The sequence below is a fragment of the Ambystoma mexicanum genome, chromosome 6p, assembly GCF_040938575.1.
Source record: "Ambystoma mexicanum isolate Mex_15411 chromosome 6p, UKY_AmexF1_1, whole genome shotgun sequence".
Taxonomy (NCBI): Eukaryota; Metazoa; Chordata; class Amphibia; order Caudata; family Ambystomatidae; genus Ambystoma; species Ambystoma mexicanum.
This window is the reverse complement of record NC_090935.1, coordinates 1,542,000,242-1,542,025,572: the sequence shown is the minus strand read 5'-3', so window position 1 is coordinate 1,542,025,572 and position 25,331 is coordinate 1,542,000,242. Positions and strand designations below refer to the sequence as shown.

General features: G+C 44.0%; 1 protein-coding gene across 2 annotated transcripts in view; it reads right to left on the bottom strand.

Annotated features, from left to right (window-relative positions):
* LOC138510630 (neuronal acetylcholine receptor subunit alpha-7-like) overlaps positions 1–25,331 on the bottom strand; it is a 2,317,401-nt gene that overhangs the window by 843,687 nt on the left and 1,448,383 nt on the right. For both annotated transcript variants that reach the window (XM_069626422.1, XM_069626423.1), the window contains exon 5: positions 24,717–24,796. In XM_069626422.1, the coding sequence (XP_069482523.1) occupies positions 24,717–24,796 (80 nt within the window). The remainder of the gene's footprint in view (positions 1–24,716; positions 24,797–25,331) is intronic.

Sequence of the window (25,331 nt, the reverse complement as noted above, 5' to 3'; positions counted from 1 at the left end):
TGAAAAGGGAGCCAAATGGCCCTTCAATTACTTTCAATGCGAATAGAAAGACATAAGTTTGTACAATAGATTCAAAAACACTTCTGTTAGGCAATGCAAAGGTTCAGTGTACCAGGAGGGTCAGTTCAATTCAATAGGCCAGGCCAAAGTCAATAGTCTAGTGTTCTTGGATAGGACAGATCAGTTCTGGTAACAAATGGAGAAGTCTTTGTAAAGGTTCTCAGAAGTAGTTTAGAATGATATGCTGAGTCACAAGCTGATAGGCCTGCAAGTTGGGAAAGTTTCACAAACTTTCACAGCGAGAGTTAGGATCTCTCAACCGGATGGCACACTACCTTAATGTGAAGCAAAAAGATGCAGCTGAAGATGTTGCTTCTTGGCAGTTCCTGCAGATCTCGCTGTTCCTCAGCCTTAGTCATGGGAACAAGAGGGAGGACGTCGGGGGACTCCTGCACTGCACGGGATTGTCATTGGAGCAAAAAAAATGGAGTCACTTCGGTTCAAGTAGCCGTTACTTCAAGACACAAACTGGTTTCCCTCTACCTGGCTAAACATTAACCAGCATTGAGAATGGTATCCAGGTGTCTTCTGAGCTGATTGGTCCCACCAACTCAAAGCAAAAAGCCGTCCTTGAAGGAGCTTTTCTGTGGAATGGAGTTCTGGCAATTCGGATTTGCAGCAGGGTTTCATCGGGCAAACCAACGGTCCATTGGTTGCAGCAGCCGTCTTCTTCCAGCTCGTCTTCGGTTATTTTGTTCCAGTGGTAGAATCTGCCTTCCAGTCCAGGAGACTCGCCTTTTAAACAGTTTTCTCCCATTCATTCCAGCCTAGCTCTCACTCACCCAGCAGGGTGGTTGTCCTTGCCGGACAGTCAGCCAGCCAATCACGCCAGAGTACATTTGGGTCTCCTAGGAGACCGAGCGCAGGGAGTTTTGGGCACCTCCCTCGCTTCCTGCCCACCCCAGACACTCAGACGCCAAGGACGGACTTCAGTCCTGAAGTCTGCCAAAGGCTCACGAACAAAGGGACCAAACCTGGTTTGGCGCGCAGAGTTAAACACCAGAAGGACCTTTTCACAAAGAAATGGCAAAAAAAGATGACCAGAGTCTGTTTTTACAGAGGGGTCTTGGGCGCCATATTAAAAAACATGGCAGCCCCGATTTTTAGCTACTGGTGTTCGCGGTCGGGAAAAATCATGTTAGTTTGTTATAAAACCACTGCCACCAGCCATTTCTACAGGAACGGGTAGCTTTTGACAGCTACAAGAGTGTTTATACCCATGGGATACTAAGTAACCCTCCAGCACTCTATAGGAAGACAGTGTGTGCTGGGTCTATGAATGTAAAAAGACTAGTAAAGTCAATTTAACTTTACATTCTCTGGGGAACGGTAGTTCATCACAGAGAAGGTATTTAAACCTTGGGAAGTCCAAAGGACATCTCTTTCCACTGCACTAAAAGTGCTGGGTTACACAACAATGAAAAGATGATCCATATGGAGGTAACTACAACTCCATAATCAAAGAACACAAGAGTAAAACACACATCAAAATACATGAGAGAGTGGGGAAAAAAGGCCCACACTCTCTCCAGGAAAAAAAAAATCAAGTCCTCAGAATCCATAAAAGTTGCTGGGGGTCTCAAAGGGGAAGGGAATAAGCACATTTCTGAGAATACTGACAGCACTTGGCTGACTCTAAAGAGATTGATCCCAAGAAGCTAGCAAAAGCTGCTGACTTGTGGGTTGCCAACAGGGCTACTCACAAGGATTCTGGGGCCACTCATAAAAAGGACAAGGGGAAGCAGCACAAGAAAGATGACAAAGAGAATTCTAAAACCTCCCATTCAAAAGAGGGCCACAAACATAAGAAGGGTAAGCTACATGGGAATCCAGGTCAGTGTAGTGAAACCTCTTGTGCCAAACCAGAGGGAGGTCAGCAGAAGGCCCCATTTGTCAAAACATTTGGAAAATGTTATGCTTGTGGGCCAACTGACCATGTGAAAGGGGATCCCAGATGCAAGGGTAAACCTTCAGGGGTCCACACCGCCTCCTTAGCCTTCATCCCTGAGGGGGAAGTACATATGGCAAGTGGAAACTTTCAACTATTGGCTGAAGACCCCATATGAGTCACTGCCAGTGTTTTGGTAGTGTGCCTGGGTTTGTGGGAACAGCAGAATGTAGATGTGTATAACTCTATACCAGATAACACAAAAGAATACTACAAGGACAGTGTACTTGTAAATGGTCAGGAGACCCCTGCCATTAGAGACACTGGGGCAAGCATCACAGTGGTAGATGAAACCTTTTTCAAACCTGAGGATGTTGCTTAGGCACCCATATGTCCCACTAAGCTTGCTGGAGGCCCTCTCCAGATGGTTCCAATACTACCAGCTCTCATCCAGTGCAACACTATGACTGTAAGAATACTTGTCAGTGTACAAAGTGTGGTGCCTGGGAGAGTTCTGTTGGGGAATGATTTAAAAACTCTTCGAGTTGTATCAAGCACCCCCAGGCTTCCCAGTAAAAGGAAGCAGGAACAGACTAGTAAGCCTATAGAGCTCACTTTAAATGACTCCCAGTGGGTTCTTACAGAAGAACTTATAACACCCTGTCCACTGGAAGAGACAACTTCTATTTCCAGGAAGAAAGATACAAAGGGAAAACCCAGGGTCTCAGGAAACAAGAAAGATAGCACTCCTGTGCATCAAACCAGGAAATCCCTGAGAGCACAGTCCAAAATCACACCACTGACTACTCCACCAGCTGAGGCTGAGTGTGAGATCCAACCAGAAGAGGTTGAGTCAGCTACTGATGACACAGAGCTGGAAGAAGACCTTCCCTTTGTTCGCGATCTGGATCCTAAAGACCATCCTGAGCCGCAGTCTTTACTGGCTGGAGGTGGCCCCTCTAGGTCAGACTTCAGCAGAGGTCAAAGAGAGTTCCTACACTTGAAGGACTTCGCCAACAGGCAGCTTCCCAGATGGAATGGTAAGAGCCAGGGAAGAACAGGTTGTACTGGGAGGATGGCCTCCTCTACAATGAATCTATTGAGTCTACCACAGGAGACTACAGAAGACTTGTAGTGCCCCAGGAGACGAGACCTCCATTTCTACAGTTAGCACATGAGATTCCTTTGGCTGGTCACTTAAGTTTTAAGAAGACTAAGGAAAGGATTTCTCTTTATTTCTACTGGCCTAAAATGGGGTCTGATGTAGATAAATTCTGTAGAAGCTGTCACACTTGTCAAAACTCTGGCAAGAGTGGAGCCAAGAATGTGCACCTTTGGTGCCTCTCCCAGTGATGGGAGTCCCTTTCGAGAGGGTAGGCATCGACATTGTTGGTCGTTGAGACCCTCCAACATCTTCAGGCAACTGATTTACAATGGTTGTGGTAGACCATGCTAGCATGTATCCTGAAGCAATAGCTAAGAACACTGTCACAGCTCAGGCCATGGCTAAGGCCCTACTTGGTATTTTTACCAGAGTAGGTTTTTCCTAAGGAGGTTATCTCTGACAGGGGATTCAACTTTATGTCCCACTACATGCAGGCCATGAGGGAAAACTGTGGAGTGACCTAGAGGTTCTGAACAGCCTACCATCCCCAGACCAATGGATTGGTAGAGAGGTTTAACAGAACTATGAAGAGCATGATAGGTGCTTTAGAAGAACCCCTTAGAAGAAAGTGGGACCTTCTACTGCCATGCCTTCTCTTTGCTTATAGAGAAGTCCCTCAGGAAGGGGTTGGTTTCAGTCCCTTTGAGCTTCTCTATGGTCATCCGATTAGAGGTCCATTGGCCCTAATCAAGGAGGGGTTGGAGAGTGCTCCTTCCCCCAGGCCAGTGAGAGTCACTGACTAGGGAGAATGACAACACATGATGACAGAAGCTTCAGATAACTTGAAAGCAGGTCAGGCTCTGGTCAAGCATTGTCATGACCAGAAGGCCAACATGGTTGAGTTTTACTCAAGACCAGCTAGTTCCAGTTATGGTACCTACATGGCAGAGGGCTTTACAGGACACATGGATTGGACCCTTCAAGGTTGTGGGAAAACTTGGATAGGTCAATTATTTGATGGATTTAGGCAATCCTAAGGAGGCCCCTAGGGTCTTTCACACCAACTGTCTAAAGGCCTATGTCTCTAGACCAGACCTAGGAGCTTTGCATCTAGCCTCTGATCAGGATGAGGAGGAGAGTGAGCCTCTACCTGACCTCCTCAGGGGACAACCTTTAGATGGAAAGATAGAAGGAGTGGAGTTAATTCTGATCTGACACTGGAACAACAGGAGGAGTGCACAGCTCTGTTAAATCAGTTTGCCCCTCTGTTTTCACTCTCACCAGGCTTGACCCCTTGCGGCCAGCATGAGATTCTCACTGGTGACTTTTTACCTGTTAAAAGCAGAGGTTGCAGAATGTCAGACCATGTAAGAACCCACGTAAAGGAAAAGATCAACAAGATGCTTGATCTCGGGGCAATAGAGCCCTCTACAAGGCCATGGTCTAGTCCAGTTGTGATAGCACCAGGATCCAAGGAATTGAGATTCTGTGTGGATTATAGAGCCCTTAATGCAGTCCCCACGACTGAAGCCCATCCTTTATCTAGGACAGATGAGCTGGTGGACAAACCTGGTTCAGCCAAGTACCTCAGTACATTTGACCTAACCTCAGGCTATTGGCAAATAGCTCTGACAGACCATGCAAAGGAGAAAACTGCATTTTCAACCCCAGGAGGCCTCTACCAGTTTAAGGTTATGCCTTTTGGACTAAAGAATGCACCTGCTACATTCCAAAGGATGGTGAATCGTGTTTTGAATGGGATGGAGGACTTCTGCATGGCATAACTGAATGTTCAGCACTACTTGGAAAGAACATATTGACCACCTAGGATATGTATTGCAGGGTCTTGAGCAGGCTATTCTGACCATAAAGGCAAGTAAATGTCAAATTGGTCAGAGTAAAGTGGTCTACCTTGGACATGAGGTAGAAGGAGGTGAAATTAGGCCATTGCATAGCAAAGTACAAGCTGTACAAGACTGGGCCACGCCTACTACTAAAACCTGTTAGGCATAATTATCCAGAATGGCTAATTTCCCTTCCCTACTGAGTCCCTCAGCAGCTTTGCTGGATTTCAGTTTTCTTTTCTCACCTGGTAAGAGTGTGAGCCTTTTTTCCCCACTCTTACATGTGTTTTGCTGTGTGTGTTTAAAATGTTCTTGTGTTCATAGACTGTGGAGCCTCACCTACCCCATAGGCATCATCTTTTTACTGTGTGTTACACAGCACCTTCAGTGCAGTGGCACAGGGTTGTCTTTTTGACTTCCTAACTCCAACTCCATTTTCTGGGACTGACTACTGTCTCCCAGAACATGTAAAGTTGCCATTGACTTTATTAGTCTCTTTTTAAAACTCACAGACCCAGGACACACTATCTTAAATAGAGTTCTGGAAAGGGTTAATACTTATCCCCTTTTGTCTGTTTCTCTTGGAGCATTGTTTTGCTCCCTTTTCATTAAGACTTGGTTGGTGGCGGTGGTAACTACCCTATTTTTCCTACCACGGTTATCTTAAATACCCCTGGCATTGTTTTAGGGTATCTTGGTAGCCTCAAACTTAAACCCGCTAGAGCATATATATTTGTATACGGTTCCGGCTGGGTTTAGTCACCATTTCTTTTTGTAAACGTCTTTCTTGTGTTTTTCTCCGTGCACCAAACCAGGTTTGGTTCATTTGTTCGCCGTCCTTTCGCGGGCTTCTGCACAGAAGCCCTCCTTAGGCACCTGTATGTCTGGGGGGGGACAGGATGTGAAGGAGGGATTTAGGACTCCCTGCACAGGGTCTCCTTGGAGACCCATGTCGCACTCTGATCTGATTGGTTGTGGTGACTGTCCCGGCAGGACAGCCACCCTGCTGTGTGATTGAAAGCCAGGCTGTGTGAATGGGGGGAAAACTGCATAAAAAGCAGGTCTCTGGGGCTGGAAAGGCAGAGTCACCACTGGAACGAAAGAACCGAAGAGGAGCTGACAGAAAAGGACCCCTACCACGACTGAACCTCCAGTTGAAGCCCTGCTGCAGGTCCGAATCTTCATACTCCAACGACAGGGAAGATCTGCAGCAAATCTTCTCCCCTTGAGCTGGTGGGAACAACCAGTTTACCAAACTGCTCATCAGGCCTCCCTTCTTTGGTCGAATTTGCTGTACAGAGCTACAGTGAACCGGATAGACAGGAGGAATGGACCCTGCTTGCGTTTTAAGGAGCGCACCTTTATTCATTGCTTTGCTCTGCTGCTGGTTTCTTCCCTGGGCAGTGCAGGACCCTCCAGTCTTCCTACTTCGTGTCAGCCCGACAGTCGCTTGAGGAACCTTGAGCCTGCAGGACCTGCCAGGAATGTCCGCTTCAGCTACAGCCTTCTTCTCCATTTAAGGTAATGTTCAAATCCGGTTGTTTGTTTCGTCCAGCCGCGGTGAAAGTGTGTGAAACCTTTCGCCAATCCGAGGGCTTGTACTTCTCCATTCTTTAAGCTAACTTTTCTGCCGACCATCTTCATCCTGAACTCTTGGCAAAGACTTAACCGCGTACTACCCTGAACTGTGTGATCTTGAGCAAAGACTATGATCCATTGACTTTGGGCCAGGCCCCTCTACTTTGATTTCCACACTGTAGTTCCTTTTTCTAGATTGCCCTGCTTACTTACTTTCTAGATTGCTGCTCAATTCTTGTCTAACCTTGTCTTTCCCTCCCTTTTAAAGTGCCATTTTGCTCACACTTCATTTTGAGCTTAACTTGTCCAGAATCTATTGGGTGTGGTATAGTGTATTAAGAGTGTGATTTTTCGACTGCTTTACTTTAGTGAAATGTTTTACAACTGATGTGTAAATAAATGTATATTCTTTTACTCAGAAACCTTGAGTCAGTGTTTGTTTGAATCATAGTAATTGCTGTCCTTTGTGTAGCTATTGATACTGTTCACTTACTATTGAGATAAGTCTGGCTGCTCAGCCATCACTACCACTTTACTGTGTAGTACAGGCTTGTACCAAAGGTGAATTTGTGATGTCACTTGTAGTCCTAATTGTGTGTGGTGTTCCCAAAGGGTACTGCATATAATTCTGCCTAACAAATCCCAAGTGAGAACCTAATTAGGTCACACAGGTTACTATAGAAACTTCATTGAGAACTATGGGTCCATAGCTTCTCCCTTGAATGTGATCTCCTAACCCAAATTCCCCAAGAAGGACAGGTGTAATGAGGAGTGCACCAAGGCATTTCAAGGACTTAAGCAAGCCCTTTGTCAAGCTCCAGTCTTAAGAGCTCCTGACTACAACCACTCTTTTATTGTACAGACAGATGCTTCCAATACAGGAATGGGTCCAATTCTGAGTCAGCTGGATGAGAAAGGCAGTTAACACCCAATCTGCTTCATCATTAGGAAACTGAAGGAACCTGAGACAAGGTGGCAACCATAGAACATGAGTATTTTGCCATTGTGTAGTCTTTGAAGACGTTTAGACCATACTTGTATGGATCTACTTTTGTGATTCAAACAGACCACCAACTCTTGAGATGATTAATGCAGATGAAGGGGGAGAATCCTAAATTGTTAAGATGGTCAATCAGCCTACAGGGGTTTGATTTTACCATTGAACCCAGGTCAGGGTGTAATTACCAAAATGCTGATGGTCTCTCCAGAAAGTATGACCAACTGGAGTAAGTAGATTCATCCAGGGGTGGATTAAAACCTCCTGTCCCTTAGTCTGAGGGGACGAGTGTTAGGGAGAATTCTCAGAAATTTGCTAATTCCCTCCACCTTCGCGACCCCCAGCTACTTTGCTGTATTTTGAGGACTTGATTTTTTTTAAACCTGGAGAGAGTGTGACCATTTTTCCCACTCTCTCATGTATTTTATTTTGATTTTGAACACTGTGTTTCTTTTGGTTGTGGAGTCTGTCATACTCTATAGGAATCATCTTTTCCATTGTGTCACACAGCATCTTCAGTGCAGTGGCACAGGGAAGTCTTTCAGATTTCCCCAAGGTTTAAATACCTTCTCTTGGATAACTCCTGTTTCCAAGAGCAGTAAAGTGAAATTGACTTTACTTACCATTGTAACTTTCTAGACCCAGCACCCCCTATATTACAATAGAGTGCTGGAATGGTTACTTAGTATCCCCTTTGTCTAGCTTCTCATGTAACATTTTTATGTTACCCTTTTCTCACTGAATTGCTGGTGGCAGTGGTTTTGTTTTAACTGCATTGTAGTGCATTTTACCCGGGCTGCGTTCGCAGCTACAGTAAAGTACCCAATGGTGCCATTTTTGTCAAAATGGCCCCAGTCTTCTTTTTTTGCCATTTCTTTGTGGAAAGGTCCTTCTTGAGATGTACTCTGCATGTCAAACCAGGTTTGGTCTCTTTGTTCATTTTGCCTTTGGCGGGATTCACGAGTGAAACGCGCCTCTGGCTCCAGGGTCTCAGGGGTAGGCAGGAAGTGCGGGAGCTGCACAAAACTCTCTGTGCTTAGTCTCCTAGGAGACCCAAATGCACTCTGTGATGATTGGCCAGCTGACTGGAATGAATGGGAGAGAACTGAATAAAAGGCAAGTCCTTTGGCTTGGAAGGCAGAGTCGACCACTGGACGAAGGAACCGAAGAAGAGCTTGAAGGGGACACCTGCTGCAACTCCTGGAATGTTGGTTTGCACGGTGAAGCCCTGCTGCAGTGCAGAAATGCCAAGTTCACATCGACAGAGAAGCCCCTGCACGGACAACTTCTCCCCTTGAGTTGGTCGGACCAATCAACTTCAAAGTAAGCCACACGGACATCCATCTTGGAGCTGGTTGAATTTCCACAGAGTTGCGGCTGGAAACCGTATAACCAGGGAGAGGAACACCAGATTGTGTGAGTTGCTTTTAAGCTGGCCTAGAGCTTCAGGAAGATCCTCTGGACTCCCAGGAATCAGGACTGACCGAGCCTGAGCCCCCTCAACAGAGTGTGGGACCCCAGAAGCACGAAAGTCAATCTCGACAGCCAGGAACCACAGAGTTGCTATTTGCGGTAGACGTGAGAAGCTGAAAAACTGCTCCGCCACTGAAAGTGAAGTTTGCCGGTTGCGAGTATTGACCGTCCCAGTGCATTGCAGGAGTCCCCCGACATCCTCCCTCTTGTCCCCATGACTGAGGCCCAGGAACAGTTAGATCTGCAGAGCTGCACAGGAACAGAAGTCATCAGCTGCATCTTTCCTTCATTTCTAAGGTACTGTAAAAAGTCTGAGAGAACTTACCTCTTTCTGTAGAGTGCTTGCAACTTCTACAACTCACAGGTCTAATCAGCCTGTGGCACTACATTTGATTCTTCTTTTCATCAAAGACTCCTAAGAACTTGTGCAAAGTTTTTTCCATTTACTTACCAGAAGTGCTTCATCCAATTGAAGACTTCTGCCCATTGACTTTGGCCTAGCCTATTGAATTGTTTGACTCTTCTTGATGGATCCAAAAGTATTTGCCTGCTTAAGAATATTTGTGGTCTCTTGTTGTTCTAATAACTTTAGCCTTTTACCAACTTCTAAGAGTATTCTAAAGGCCAACAGTAAGCTATTAATGTCCCCAGCATCCTAGTTATTGAAGTCACCTGTGGGTGAAGGCTGTCTCTGTGGGCATCCCAAAAAACGTCTTTACTGATTTAGAAACTAAGAGTGTACAGTATTGAAGTGTATTTGTGTGTTACTGTTATATTGCTCCCTTCTGAAGAAGGCTTATTCTAACTGACTTATAAATAAATTAATAATTGTTTATGCAAGAATCCTTGAGTGTAAGAGTTTATTTGAATACTTGTAACTCTGAATCTCTGTGTACAGCTCACATTGACCCCTCTTGAGATAAGCCTGGCTGCTCAACACGCTACCAAAACTATGTAGTACAAGCTTATACCAAAGGTTGAGTTTCCTATACCTGTAGTCAGAGTTGTATGTATTGGTCCCAGAGGGTACTGCATACAAACTTTGCCTAACACGCATCTCCAATAAAATTCATAAAACTGTTGCAGAAAAGGAGCATTGAATGTATCCTACCAACCTAAACCAAGTACATACATTGCATGCATAGAACAGGGTGCCTGCCACTTACCTTGCAAACATCACAGAATGTAACATTACTTATATAGGCAAAAAAAGGTATGTGTGCATTGGCAACAGTAACAATAGTAAATGTGGATACATAAATCCAACAAGTGAAATGATTGCTCTACTCATGTAGGAAGCATATATGTGCAGAAAAGGTAATGGAATTTCACACACAAAAACATTTTCCTTTCCAAGCTGTACACCTTTCCGAACCCTTTTCTCATCCTTCTACAACTAGGACTAATCCATTTGCAAAGTAAATACTCCTACACCAATGCACACACATGCTAAACCACACGTAATACGGCACACTTACAAATGAACCACTTACGCCCTTACCAACAATGCTGATGCTCCCAAATCCCCACTCATATGCAAAGCCATTCAATTACACACACACACTAAGGGCCCGATTCATAGAATTAAATTACGCAGAAAAAGGGGCACTTGCATGCAAAACTCGCGCAAGCGCCCGTTTGTCGATTTCTGGAACACACTGCGCGTGACTTACCCGAGACTTGCGCTGAATCCCTGCGGGTCCAACACAGGTCCAACAAGTCACTGTGACACCATGAATGCCTTGCGTGAGACGCCCAGCGAAGGTGAATACCGTCTTGCGCAGTCACCTAAAAAGGGGGCGGTACACGTGGAATGGGGAACAATAAGTGTAAATGTGGGCGTTACGTGGGAAGTACCACAGCAAAATACTTGCAACGCCCACATGCGCACTAACAACACGTATTCATGGAATCAAATAGGGCTCACTGGCGCGCCGAAAAAGACGCGCTAATACAAAAACATATCCGCCACGCGAAAGCTGGCATAAGCATCACAGCGCACTAAAAACAATGCATAAAAAGGGCGCACGAAAAGCCAATGCGCGTATGCAGCTACAATTAATGTATCATTTTTCGCAGCAGTGATCGTGGGACACCGCAAGAGGAGGAGGATAGCCAGGCCATGCACTTTTTTTTCACACAGGACCAGCCTTTTTGGGATGCCTGATGACCAGGTCTAAGGCAGGTATAGGTTTCCACCTCATATCATATTTGACTTGGTCTCGTAGTGAGAAGATGACCTCACATCACCCACCCTGTGCTCCCAAGCACTGAGCCCCTTGGAAAAGTTGCTCAATGTACTGCATTTTCTGTCCACTGGGCCATTTTAGTGGACAACTGCCATAGTCAGGGGCATTTCATAGGCCACGCAGTCACACTGCCTACACTAGATGTTGGCAATCATGACTGCACGCCCCTCAGTCCGCAGGCACATATACATGCCCAGAACGCCCACAGAAAGGCAAGCCATGGTCCAGGACTTTTACGGGGTGGCGCACTTCCCTAACGTGCTTGGTGCCATCGGTTGCACCCATGTGGCCCTACGTCCACCTGGGGCCACAGAGCACATCTATCGCAATCGCAAGTCCATCAACGTGCAGGTTGTATGTGATGCCAAGGGAATCATTACCTCTGTATATGACAACTATCCAGGGTCCACGCATGATAGTTTCATATTCAGAATGTCACCCCTACACCAGGCCCTGGAAGCTGGGAGGCATGGAAACACATGGCTCATTAGTGAGTACAAATGGCCCTGCAAATGCATTGTATGTCTCACACAGACAAACCACACCACTGGCAACCCATCTCAACTCCACAGGGGACAGTGCCTATCCTCTGAGCACTACATGATGATGCCAATACGGAACCCCACCACACCACCAAAGGTAAGATACAATGCAGCCCATATTGCAACTAGGGCCTTAGTGGAGTGCATATTCGGAGTGCTAAAGTCACGCTTCCGCTCCCTTGACCACTCTCATGGTGAGCTACTATATGCACCACCAGTAGTGTGCAGGATCATTGTGGTGACATGTGGTCAACCAGGCTAGGGCCTGACGAGAGATACCCAGGTTGTCTCGGAGATGATTGAGCAGGATGGCATGGTTGACTGTGTCGAAAGCAGAGGATAGATCAAGGAGAATGAGGACAGAAGGAAAGTTAGAGTCAAGATCAGAGAGCAAGTCTTCACAGGTGTTCAGAAGAGAAGTTTCCGTGCCTCTGGCTCCTCTAAAGCCAGACTGGTGGTCATGGAGACAACCAACAGATTCAGTATGAAGGTTAAGCTGGGAGATGGCCAGCTTTTCCAGGAGTTTGACCAGGAAAGGAGTGATGGAGATCGGGTGATAGTTTGCCGGGGAGGAAGGATCGGCAGAGGGATTCTTAAGAAGGGGGTGCACAAGGGAGTGCTTAAAAGGGAGGGGAAGCTTCCAGTGACAAAGAAGTGATTGCAGAAATCGGCCAAGGCTGGAGCAAGGGTGTCAATGTGGTCCTTAATGGTTCTGGAGGAGCAGGGGAGCACCTGCTTTGACAAGACTTTCATAGATCAGACCTTTCTAGAAACCTTGTTGGGAGTGAACAGGGGGAAGGAGGAGAAAGGAAGAGGAGATACAGCTGGAGAGGGTCCTGGAATGGTAGAGGGAGAGGAATAGGACGTAGAGGAAGAGAAAGAGGATAGAATGTCCTGAGTTCTATTGGTGAAATGAGTTGCCAAAGCCATACAAAGGGCCTGGGAGAGTACAGGAGAGGTACAGACTGCAGCAGGATTGGCCAGCTCCTCTCACATTTTAAAGAGTTCGGCCGAGTTATTAGATGCTGCAGAGATGCAGGCTTGGATTTGAGCTCTCTTCTTAGTGAGGTCAGAGAGTCGGTATTGCCTTTGGAGCAGGCGGCAGGCCAGTTTGGCAGTTGATGCACACGTGAAGTGTCCGCTGATGAAAGGATGACAGTTACAATTGGGCATAAGGTAAGTAACTTTATTTAAAGTATAACTATCAAGTGTATATATATATATATATATAAGGAGGAGGAGGGAGACGGTGCGCATCAACAGCAGGAGCTGGAAGCTGTTAATGATCGAACAGCGTTCCACATTCGATATAGTCCCTTCTTCTTACAGCACGCTCCAGCACGCTCTCAGCACTGCTGCATGCTGATGACAGCTGTCTTCTTCTTTGTAGCGTGGATGCTACACATCTCCCTTCCTTTATTTGCACACACAAAAACTCAAATGTCTATCTACATATTCACACAAAGTCCTCCATCTTTCTTGGCTTGCGATATACTCTTCCGCATCTGGAACTGCGAGACATCTCGCTGATGTGATTTGGCAAGGAAATTACATCAGATTTGTTGGATCTTATATCTCGTATGTTCTTCCTTCCACACACACCACTCTGATCATTCCTACTATCCACCTTGCTTTGGCCTTCCTTTCTCTCATTCTCTCGTCTCCCCATCTCACTGTCGCTGTTGACAGTAGAATGTCTACTATTACCACATATCCACACTCTTTCAAAATTCCAGATCCTACCATCTCCCGTTCTGACAGAGTGTTTAAATGCCTCCAGCACTCTGATGGGTTTGGACCATTTACAGGGACCTTCTCTGAGGACAGGGGGTAAATTGACTCTTACCATCTTCCCCACTACAGTCTCTTTATCAAATCTGCCCATGGGTCTCTTCTCATCATATACAGATTTATTTCTCAACTTCGTACTTCTGATATTGTTACACACCACCTCAAAGTCCTTATTTACACCATTGTTCTTATTGTCTAACCATAATGGCGCCAATTTGGTACACGCTTTCCTTCCTCTGCTCAACTAAAAAGGGGAAAGGCCCTTAGTTGAGTGAGGTGTGAACCGATGTGCCACAATTCTTTCCTTAACGGCCGTTTCCCAATCCATGCCGTTGGACCATGCCAACCTAATGGTCTGCTTCAACACTTTGTTAAAGCGCTCCACATTACCATTAGTTTGTGGGTGGTAAATGGCACTCTTTTTGTGTACAATGGAATAATTTTTGCAAAATTCACTCATTTCCTTGGACCTAAATTGAGTACCATTGTCTGTCATGATGCTACCCGGATAACCTTCTCTCTCACATATCTCTGATAGAAATTTAACTACAATATTACCTGTGATGTTAGGTGCAATGAGTACTTCAACCCATCTCGTGAGAAGATCAATTACCACTAGAGAATATTTTTGTATTCCTGCACTGCACACTGGGCCTAACACATCCATACCCAAATCTTTCCATGCTTTATCAGGAATTTCAGTCACAACCATGGTTTGATTTACTCCCATACAACTCTTATCATTATTGTTGCAAAGGATACAATCACTGATATGTCTTTCTATTTGCAAGTCACATCCTGGCCACCAGAAGTCATTTCTTATGCGTTGTTTGGTTTTCACCATCCCTTGGTGACCCTCATGACCTAGTTCTATCACTGTTCGTCGTAGGCCACTTGGTTGAATAATCTTGTCACCTCTCATGACTATGTCATTATGTATATGCAATTCATCAGCAATAAGCCAATATTCTGAAAGATTGGCTTTCTCAAACGTAGCTTTATTCCAAGGACATTGACTGCGGATCAATTCTTTAAGACTGTTCATTGTACTGTCATCTTTTACAGCGTCACTCCAATCCATCTTTGAAATAGATGTGGATTCAATGTTGAGAACATTTTCTGCATTATCATCTTCATCTATAGTTTCTGAAATGTTAGTCAAACGTGACAAACAATCGGCAGTAATGTTCTTAGTTCCTGGTACATATCGCACAGTACAATTGTATTCCTGAAGGAGTATCACCCATCTTCTGATCCGATTGGATACTTTGTCCAATCCCTTGGACATGATAACATGGACCAGTGGCTTGTGGTCTGTCCGAAACTCTACTTCACCACCCCAAATGCAACTTCTGAACTTTTCTGCCGACCACTTTATTGCTAAAGCTTCCTTTTCTATGGCTGCATAAGATTTTTCAGCTCCTTTCAGAAGTCTTGAAGCAAATGCAATCACTACTTCTCGGCCATTATGTTCCTGTGTGATAACAGCCCCTAACCCAATATTACTGGCATCTGTGGTGATAATGACTTTCTTGTTACCAGTGAAGTTCTTTAAAGCAGGAGCTTTATCAATTGCAGTTTTTATGAACTCAAACTCTTCCTCAAATTCATCTTTCCACGCAAAATTCTTCTTTTTTATGGCTCCACGTAGAGGACCAGTATGTACGCCAAAATCACGAACAAATTTTGAATAATACTCTGCCATGCCTAAAAACGTGCGTACCTCTTCTTTAGTACATGGCCTGGGCATTTTCTTTATAGCATTAACCAGTTGTTCTTTTGGAGATATTCCATCAGCTGAAATCTTATGCCCTAAATACTCAATTTCCGCACAATCAATTTTGCATTTCTCTTTGCTTAAGGTCATTCCTGCGTTATACAGTTTTCCACACACAAATTTAAGTCTTTCATCATGAAGTCTCTTACTATCCGCATATATCAATATATCATCTTGGAAACATATCACTCCTGGCACTCTCTCAAACAGATTATGCATAATTTTTTGAAAAACAGATGCTGCCGACACCAGTCCAAACGGCATCCTCTTGAACTGGTATAATCCATCTGGTGTTATAAAGGCAGTAAGATGTTTCGACTTCTCGTGTAATTTGACTTGATGGTAGGCTGATGTTAAGTCGAGAGTGGAAAAATGACTTGAAGGTCCAATAGTAGATATTAGCTCTTGTATGTTAGGAAGAGGATGCCTGTCCGGTACAACACATTTATTCAATTCTCGCATGTCAATGCATATTCGTAGCTTGCCTGATTTCTTCCTGAGAACTACTAATGGCGACACCCACTCACTGGCGTCTATGCCTTCAATTATGCCTTGACTTTCCATGAGTTTGATCTCTCTCCTGACTTCATCTCTCATAGATAATGGGACACTCCTTAACTTCTGAGCTACAGGCGTATGATTAGATTTCAGTCTTATTTCATGCGCATACCCACCAAGACATCCGATCCCATCACGAAACACTCCTGTCATAACATCCTCAGAAGTGCAACTGTCCACTTTGAGATCATTCTTCTGTTTATTAGATCCATCACATACAGTAAACACGGATTCCTCAGCAATTGAATCTATTTTCACCTGTAGTTTGCTTTGATGAGTCCAGCTTAACAGAGGAATTTGACCAGAGTCGGTGATGTAAATTTTTCCATTGGCTTTTCTTCCTTTAAACTTCAAACTGCCCCAGAACCAACCAATGGTATCTATTCTCACACCACCATATGCTCTGGGTTGGATGTCTGTCTCGTGCAGATATTCATGCTACTTCCTGTCCCATAGTTGTTGTGGCACGAGTGTATATTTAGCACCTTTATCAATCATCATGTCTATTTCTACTCCATCAATATGAACTTTGGCTTTGGGGCTATCCAATACTTTTTCATCTTCATCATCCATTACAACAAATACACATTCTTCACCTTCATCCTGATCGCTGCGATCACTACTTGAATTTCCTCCTATCCAGTTGGTGGACATACTAAGAAATCTGCAGCACTTTGAATAGTGTCCTTTTCCTTTACATTTACTACATATAATCTTCAATGTTGGGCATTCAGGATCATCCGCCCAATGATTGACACTATCGCATCTGTAACATCTGCCCTGGCGCTTCTTTCTTGAGTTGGGAAAGGAAGTTTCTCTCTTGTAGTAATTACCCGAATTATTCTTCTGATTAGACTTGTACTTCCCTCTGTCTGGTGGTGATTGATACGACTTATTGAATATTTTCTTCTTGACTTTGGTGTTATTCACCATGGCAATAGATTCTTTTTCTTCAGCGTTGTCACCTGTCACCTTCGTTGCTTTCATATTATGTGACTCTATTTGAACAGATTTCATCTTGCTCTCAAGTTCTTTAACACATTCCTCAGTGTGTTCCACTTCTTTTGCCACTCTAAGCACTATGTCCAACGAAGGATCATTTTCAGACCATAACTTTTCTCTGACTTTTGCACTCCTACATTCCAACATAAATTGGTCTCTTAATCTTTCATCTAGTTGTTCATTAAAGTTACATGTTTTAGCAAGTTTCCGTAAAGCAGTCACATATTTTTCAACACTCTCTCCCTCCTCTTGAGTTCTCTTGCCAAACTTATATCTCTCAAGGATGATACTCACTTTCTTCTCATAATGTTTGTCTATTTTTTTTATAGTGCGTTCATATTCATTCAAATCTATATCTTCATCATGTGGAAGTTCAGGTAAAGATTCATATTTTTCTTGGCCAGCAGGCCCCAAACAGTGTAATAACAATGACTTCCTCTTGTCTGCACTGCAATTTGGGCCACATACAACTCCCGCATAGTGTTCAAAGGACCGTATCCACCTCTTCCAAGGAATAATAGGTTCCTCTGCATCAGGCATAAACAATGCGGGAGGAGGAACACTGCTGAATGCCATCACAGCACAACTGGAAGGAAAATTCAATAATATCCAGGTGGTATGCAAATAAGCAAACCACAGTTAGAGAATATTTACTACGGGTGTCTCTGAACGTGGATTATGTCATCTGCTTGTATATAATTTCAGCCATAGGTGCTCATGGAAGTGTTTGGATACACCACTATAGCTGCTGCAACCTCTTTATATCCTTTTATGTAAGAAGGCAGTTCATGGACAAATGTGCAAATGAGTCACTTTAAATCAGTCTTACAATGACTGTTGCAGCCTCTTTTGTTTGTCTGATCCTTCAGTGTGTGATGGGCAGTTCAAAGAATTACGCGTGCGTGCCACTTTAACTTTTCAAAGCACTGTATCAGCTTTAATGGCAGTCCATGAAAATATGGTGCGTGTCACTTTAAATAGCCTGGATGAGTACGTCTTCAGCACGCATGCGTTATAATTGAGCTGGGAAGTGGGGAAGTGACGGCCGATGGGGAAATGCTGTGATCAGTTACGGCTCACTTCACGAAAACACATGGAAAACAATGCCCCGTGTACGTATCAATGCTAAATTAACGTACCGTTTGATGTATCGGGCCGCTGCAACGCTCGGGCATGAGCGGAGCGGCCATGTAACCGTCAGCTGATATGGGAGGTGGCGGTGGCGGGTTACACAGTTCCTCGTCGCCAAATGTCCGCTGATGAAAGGATAACAGTTACAATTGGGCATAAGGTAAGTAACTTTATTTAAAGTATAATTATCAAGTGCATATATATATAAGGAGGAGGAGGGAGACAGTGTGCATCAACAGCAGGAGCTGGAAGCTGTTAATGATCGAACAGCGTTCCACATTCGATATAGTCCCTTCTTCTTACAGCATGCTCCAGCACGCTCTCAGCACTGCTGCATGCTGATGACAGATGTCTTCTTCTTTGTAGTGTGGATGCTACACACGATGCCAGCCATTTCCTCTCAGCCACCCTACACATGCGCTTAAGGGTGGCAAGGTCGGAATCATACCAGGAGTTGCACTTGGTTGCGGGCTTCAAATGGATCCTCATGATAGGGGAAAGGGCATCAAGAGTGTTAGAGATAGAGAGATGAAGGTTGGAAAGGGACTTCTTGAGGAGCTACTTCCTGAAGAATGAAGAGAGGCAGCCTTTGATCACCCTCGTTTGGATTTCTTTGTAATTTGAATAAGAATGTAATTCACAACGTGCTACATGTGTCTCAGGGCATGTGACAAATGTATTTATTGTTTTAACTTCTTGTTTGCAGAATTGGTGTAAGTTGCAATGTTCATAATCCATGTTGCGTTGACCAATACATATCTTACTAAGTGCTGTGATTATCGTCTGGTACTAGCGCGTGTCTTCCCAGGATCAGCGTTCTGATGATCACTTTCATCTCTTTGCCCACAATGTTGACAAACATCTCCATCCATAGTGTTGTGTGTTTGTTGCCCAGTACTTTCGTGAAGTCTTTGAAACGTTCAACCCACTCATTCCACCACGGCCTTCTGTGATGATGCTTGTTCAAATGACCTTTGCTTGCATAGAAAGGACACCTCATGGTCACTGCAAGCATTTTACCATATCTGCTTTGTTCACCTTCCCCATCAGACATTTTCTTAACTGTTCACTTGCTCCAGTCTGTCATGTGGCAATAACTGAGTGGATCTGGCTGTTGGTGCTCTCACTCATTATGTTCCATTACTCCCTGATGCAGGAATATATATTCTACGCTTCTGCATGGCCCGAGTGGCTATCAGAGGCCTTTGCTCTATGATCCTTTTTCTCCTGTCAACTTCGAGCGTGTGTGTGTGTCTGTGGATCAGCCACTTCTGTGCAGGATCAGTGGCTGCTCTGTCTTGGCCTGCCTGCAGGATTGGTTCATGGGCAGGCAGTAAGAATTGATCCATGTTGTGACCAGCCAGACATACCCTATGATTGGCTGCTAAATATGTTAGAGTTGGTACGGTGGCAGGCTTAGGGCCTCATTACGACCCTGGCGGAAAGTTACCGCCAGGGCCGTGACTTTACCGCCATGGTGCTAACTACGTTAACACCATGGCGGTAAGGGGATTTACCGCCCCATTCCGACCTTGGCGGGGCGGTAAATCCCCAATCCCCATTTACCCTTCCCCATTCCCATTTTTGCCCCATAGGGCATAATGGGAGTGGGGAAGGCGTTAATTACGCCACCGTAAATTACGGTGGCGTAATTAACACCAAGTTCCCTTACCGCCATGGATTTTTACACCCGCTAGAAGCAGGTGTAAAATCCGCCATGGCGGAAAGGGAACTCGTGATTGGCGGTAAGGGGTCGGCGCAGCTAACGATGGCGCTAACCCCTTACCGCCAGGGTCGTAATGAGGCCCTTAGTCTCCAAACAGGGGAGCTATTTGCTTCATGCTTGGTGTGCAGGTGGAAGGTTTGATGTGGAGGAGCAGCATTGGGTTGGTAAGCACAAGCCTGGTCTGCAGACTAGTAAAGTATGGGGTGCTGAATAAGTCTGCTGCTGATTTGTTTGCTGCCATCACTGGCCTGGATCTTCTTCTGGAGGAATCCAACACTATACCTCACCTCAGGGATCTTGGGGCACTCCGAGTCACATCTGCGGTAAGTGTCTTGCTGGCATGGCGGGAGTAGGAGGAGGCAGAGGAATTTGCTCAGGCTGGCCGATGCATGGCTCAGTTGTGCCACATTTGGAACTGCTTTGCCAAGGAGCGAGGGGCAGCGTAACTGCTTATTTACATTCTCATTGCCTGGCATTTGGCCGTTTATTTGATGAAAGGGATGACATAGACACAGAGGGTTTACTGAGGGGTATTGCCTTAGTTGTATACACAGTGGACCACGGGCTGCCCAGTAGATCTGTTTCGCTGCAATTGAGGAAGTGAAGTGTTCTTCCCCAGCTCATCTGAATCCCTCTTCTTCCACCTGGCTACCACAGGCCCCCTTCATGGACATCCCATCCATTCCTGTTTTGAAGACTCAAGGGGATGCAATAGAGCACCTCTAAATAACTGTGATCATTAATATAATGTAATGTATTTTGATCTTCATATATACTGGCAGTTACCACTTTAGTTATCTCCCAGAGCAGAAGCGTATCTGGAGTAGGTTTTGTGCAAACGCCTGTTCAGAGTCTGTGGAGAGTAAAAGGGACAGGGTGAGGGAGCAGTAGACGGGAAGCAATTGAAGGAGCCTAGGGGTAGAAGCAAGGACTTCGAAATGCTTGTTTTTGCTTGGATGTTGGGCGCATGCGGCTGGCGGATTGGGACAATGTTGTTGGGGAGGAAATAGGGTCGCAATGATGAGCCAGCAGCCAGTTGGGGTTTTAGGCAGGTCTTTGTACATCATTAAGGTAAAAGTTAATTGTAAGTGGTTGCTTTATGGGTTCAAGAAGTGCTTAAGTGAAGTATGGTATCCATTTAAGATGTGGGATTGTATAGTGTAACCCATGTGCATTGACCAGGCTGTTAAAGCTTGAGACATCCATGGTTTATGCTTTTATGCCGCAAAACCAAGTAAGCACCGGTGCCTAAAATAACCTGCAAGTATTCCACCGCTTTCCAGCCTCCTGACCAGTTGTGCAATTGCCTTCTTAGGTTAACAGGTGACAATAGGGTGAACCTACATAACTTTAGGGAAACAACTCAGTTTACTGGTCTAGTGGTCTGCTTTTTTGTAGCACTCTAATACATATGCACAGCGTCTGCACACAAAGATAACTGGTGCAGGGAATATGGAGTCGTTAAATCCGTCCTTAGAGTATTTGTTTTGTTTTTAAGGGGATTCGATAGCCACAGAAAAAAGCATTCCAGAGAGAAAACAACCCTGCCGTATTCCTCTATGAATTGGAATGGATATCTCCACCCACCACTGATTTGCAAAAACGATATATATTTGGTACATTAGCTATGCATTGGAAATAAACTCCTTCCCAAATCCAAAATCATGTAATCTTTTAGGCATAAAGGAATAATCAACTTTATTAAAAGTGTTTTCCCGATCCAAAGACATTAGATCAGAATTTAAAAAAAACATTTCCCATCTTCCATATAGTGTCTTAAAAGGACATTCAAGTGCATAGCGTTCAGAACACTGAAGTAATCACCATTAGCACATTGCGGAACAACCACCAAATTACTCATGTTATTATTACTCATGTTATTATTGGCCTAATAAATTACCATTCCAAGTGTCTCTCGTGGGATCCAGTTTCCAGCTGATATTTCTAACGCCATATTTTTTTTATAACAAAAGACAGACCATGTCCTTGACACTAAACTAATAAAGTATCAATTTCAGATGTGACCACAGAAATCGCATTCTTCAACTCTGAGATGCAGTCATACAATATAACAAAACAAAATTAATTTCACAAATTTTACTTAAATGGTGCTTTTTGAAATCTGTTTTTCTTTTTTCTTTTGTTCACTCTTTCTTTCATTCTCTATTTGTTTCTCTGTTTTTCTTTCACTCTTTCATTTTCTTTTTTCTTTTGTACTTTTTCTTTGAATGGTTCTAACTATATTTAATTCTTGCCTTATTCTTCTATTTCTGTCCCGCTTCCTGACCAAATACTCTCCTTCCTGACTCCTCTGTCCCTCTGGCACCAACTCTCTGCATGTTAAGCACTTTGCTAAACAGACAGCTGGTGGGCAATCACTTTTCTCGGCTAGCTCTCTCCTGCGGAACAGCCTCTCTCTTCCTCTGCGTCTTGAGCATGACCTCCTTAAGTTCCGAAAAAGCCTCAAGACCTTTCTTTTTACCTCCTCCTTCTCTTCCTCTCTTCCCTGATAATCTTACAGCAGCGTTAATGATGTGCAGAGCCCTTATGTGTCCTCGTGGCCCTGACCCCTCACATCTCTCATCCCAGCTGCTGTCTTTCTAATGCACTTTCTACTGCAATCACTTAGCTCACGCACTCATCGCTGATTGCACTTACGTTCTTCTCCTCTTAGCACTTGCCCATAGCACTTCTCCAAGAGAATCAAAGCACCTTATCACTCCACCCTACCCCCTCTGCACTTGTACATTCTGAACACTCACAAGGCATAATAGGTTCTTCCCCCTTCCCTTTATTCTCATTATTTGTTTGTACTATTAATGTGATTATGTATCCTTACTGTGATTTATTGTCCCCTGTCCCCACCCTGTTTGCCCTGTGGGAGCTTTGAAACAGTTTTGCTAATTGTATAAGCCCCTAATAAGTGACCACTAAATACATAAATAAGTAAATAATTCTCTCTTTTTTGCTGTTTAACTTGTTTTTTCTTTTGGTATTTATTTCAGTCTTTATTTTGCTCTTTCTGCTGCATTCTTTATTTTGCTCACTCATTCACAGTGTCTTTTACTCGCTATCTATTTCTCTTGCATTTACTATTGGTATTTTGTTTCAGTCTTACATTGGCTGTCTCTGTTTTTCACCATTTCTCTACCCAGTAAGCATCAGAGAATACTTAGAGCCTGATTCACAGAGTGTTATCCTGTGGGATTATGCCGTCATAAAAACCATTCTGTGAATCAGGGCATTAGTCTGCGGTGCGTATAATATAAATGGCCACAATTACATCAGCTTCTGAGCCTGATTCTGATTCATGTTTACCTGTCTTTTGGAGAGCCTCCAATGTTAATGGAGGAGGGGCTTTGAATGAAGCACTCGGTTATCAAACCGGTGTATTACGACATAGTAACAGTAGTATCGCTGACGCTTCTACTGCTACTGCTAGTACTACTAATATTACTACCACTGGTACTACTACTACAGGATTCTAGAACTGGTAGTTCTTATGCTACAACAACAATATATTAATTTGCGTAAAATATTTGTCCTGTTAAGCTTATTATATCAAAAGTATAACATGGACCATTTGTGAAGCTTCATAAGGCTTTTAAGCCATTCATTCATGTTACGACTAATTTTCCAGGATTTATATGGTGGGAGGAGGGACGGAGCGTATACTGCGTTTCCACCACCGAAATGCTCAAGCATTTGTGCCGGAATGGACTCTCATGCCAGCGCAAATGCTGGCAATCCGTATGGGGTCTGATGGCTCTATTCACCAGCATAAAGCAGGCAGACCCCATAGGGGACCATCGTACACGCTGCCCGACATGCTCACATGCTGGGTAGCGTTTACTTGCCACTGTGAACGCTGCTTGCCTTGTATGCATGGTGAGCAGCATTCACAAGTAAAACATAATGCTGCCTGACATGCAAGCATGTCAGGCAGCATTGAATTTTAATTGTGAGCACTGCCTGAAATGCAAGAATGGCATGCAACGCTCACAATTAAAAGTGAACGATGCCTGGCAAGCTTGCATACTAGGCAGCATTTACTCACTTTCACTGCGGAGTGCAAAAGTGCAGTGCAAACGGTGGAAAACTGCAAATGACAACAATTTGGCAGCGGGCACCTGGCTACGTCTGAGTGCAAATGCAATAGGTTGCTACAACCACATTACTCAATGGAGCACCATGAGCTGCAGAGACGTAGTTGAAATGTTGTTTTTCAAGGCATTGAAAGTTGAGGGATGATGCTTACTGGAATTGAACATCATGCAAAGAGGCATTTTGCACAAGCACACGCATATGTCTTTCTTTTGAGAAGGATTTACCACCTATAATTTCACAGAAGAATTAATCTTGTTAATCTTCTTAAACAGGATGCATTCTGTAACTATGATGTTCATTAAGTCATGGAGAATTGAGCAAATCAAGACTGTTATACAGTCCTGTTTAAAATTGAACATTAATTACGGGCACTATCTACCATCACCTTATTGGCAAATTATACAAAGATGAAGATGAAAGCAGCACTCTGAATTCTAGGGCCAACAGCACTTTTCTATAAATAGAGGAGGAGGGGGTGGTGTCCCTTCAAGTTACTTTGAAATTCTTACGTATGGTATAGTGAGATATAATCTAAGTAGGGCAATGCCTTCAGACATTGGAAAGGAGGAAACAGAAACGTGTAGCAGGGTTGGATGAGAAGAACTACTTTACTTTCACGAAGTATTTGGATCAGGCACCTAATATTGTTTAGAACACTGAACAATTTAGTTGAGGCTTTATTTTTGTAATGCCAAATCTGCCGATACAATTCACTCACTAAAGATGTTTTTGTTCTTTTCATGTCTTCACAGATGTAACATTAAAACAAAGATTACCTAGAATGTCTAATGAAATGTTCATGAGGTTTTATACCTAGGAAAACTCTCAAGTCAATAGTCAAAATCTCTGGGGAAAAAATTCCACTTGTAGGTGTGATGCTATTCTTACCTGGTGGGATGTACTGACAAGCTCCAGACGAATTTACTAAGACGTTGGTGTGAAACGTTGCATCAAATCGTTCATCTGCACTGAAACATAAAGTAAAAAGAATTTTAAAATTATGCTTGTTTTCATTAGGGCAAGTTACGCGCTCCGTAATGAAGTCACATGCTAATGAACTATTTAAGAAGGGGTGAATCTCAAATGTACTGTCAAGACGTGTCATTACTATATGTTATAAACATTAGTATCTAACTGTTTTTTCTTAGTTTTTATGACTGCCGATGGAAAGTTATATCTTTCAAAAGAAACAAACGCTCATTGCCCGAGTGTCACCAAAAGAGGAATACCATTTTCGGTTGTCTGTCAGGAGGCACATTCATTAATTATGGACACCAAAAGTGTCTCCGCTGCCACCAATTCAGAGTAAATGAAAGAATAGCATACTCGTTCTACTGATGTCTACCAGATAGCGAACCTATTTGCCCTCTAGGAAGCACTGACTGCATTTAGCTACTCTATATGCAAATCTTGCTGAGTACATTTGATAAATGTTCTTTTAGGGCCTTCACTACAGTGAAATACAACCCTGGATCGTAACAATATACATTCTAGGGTCCACAG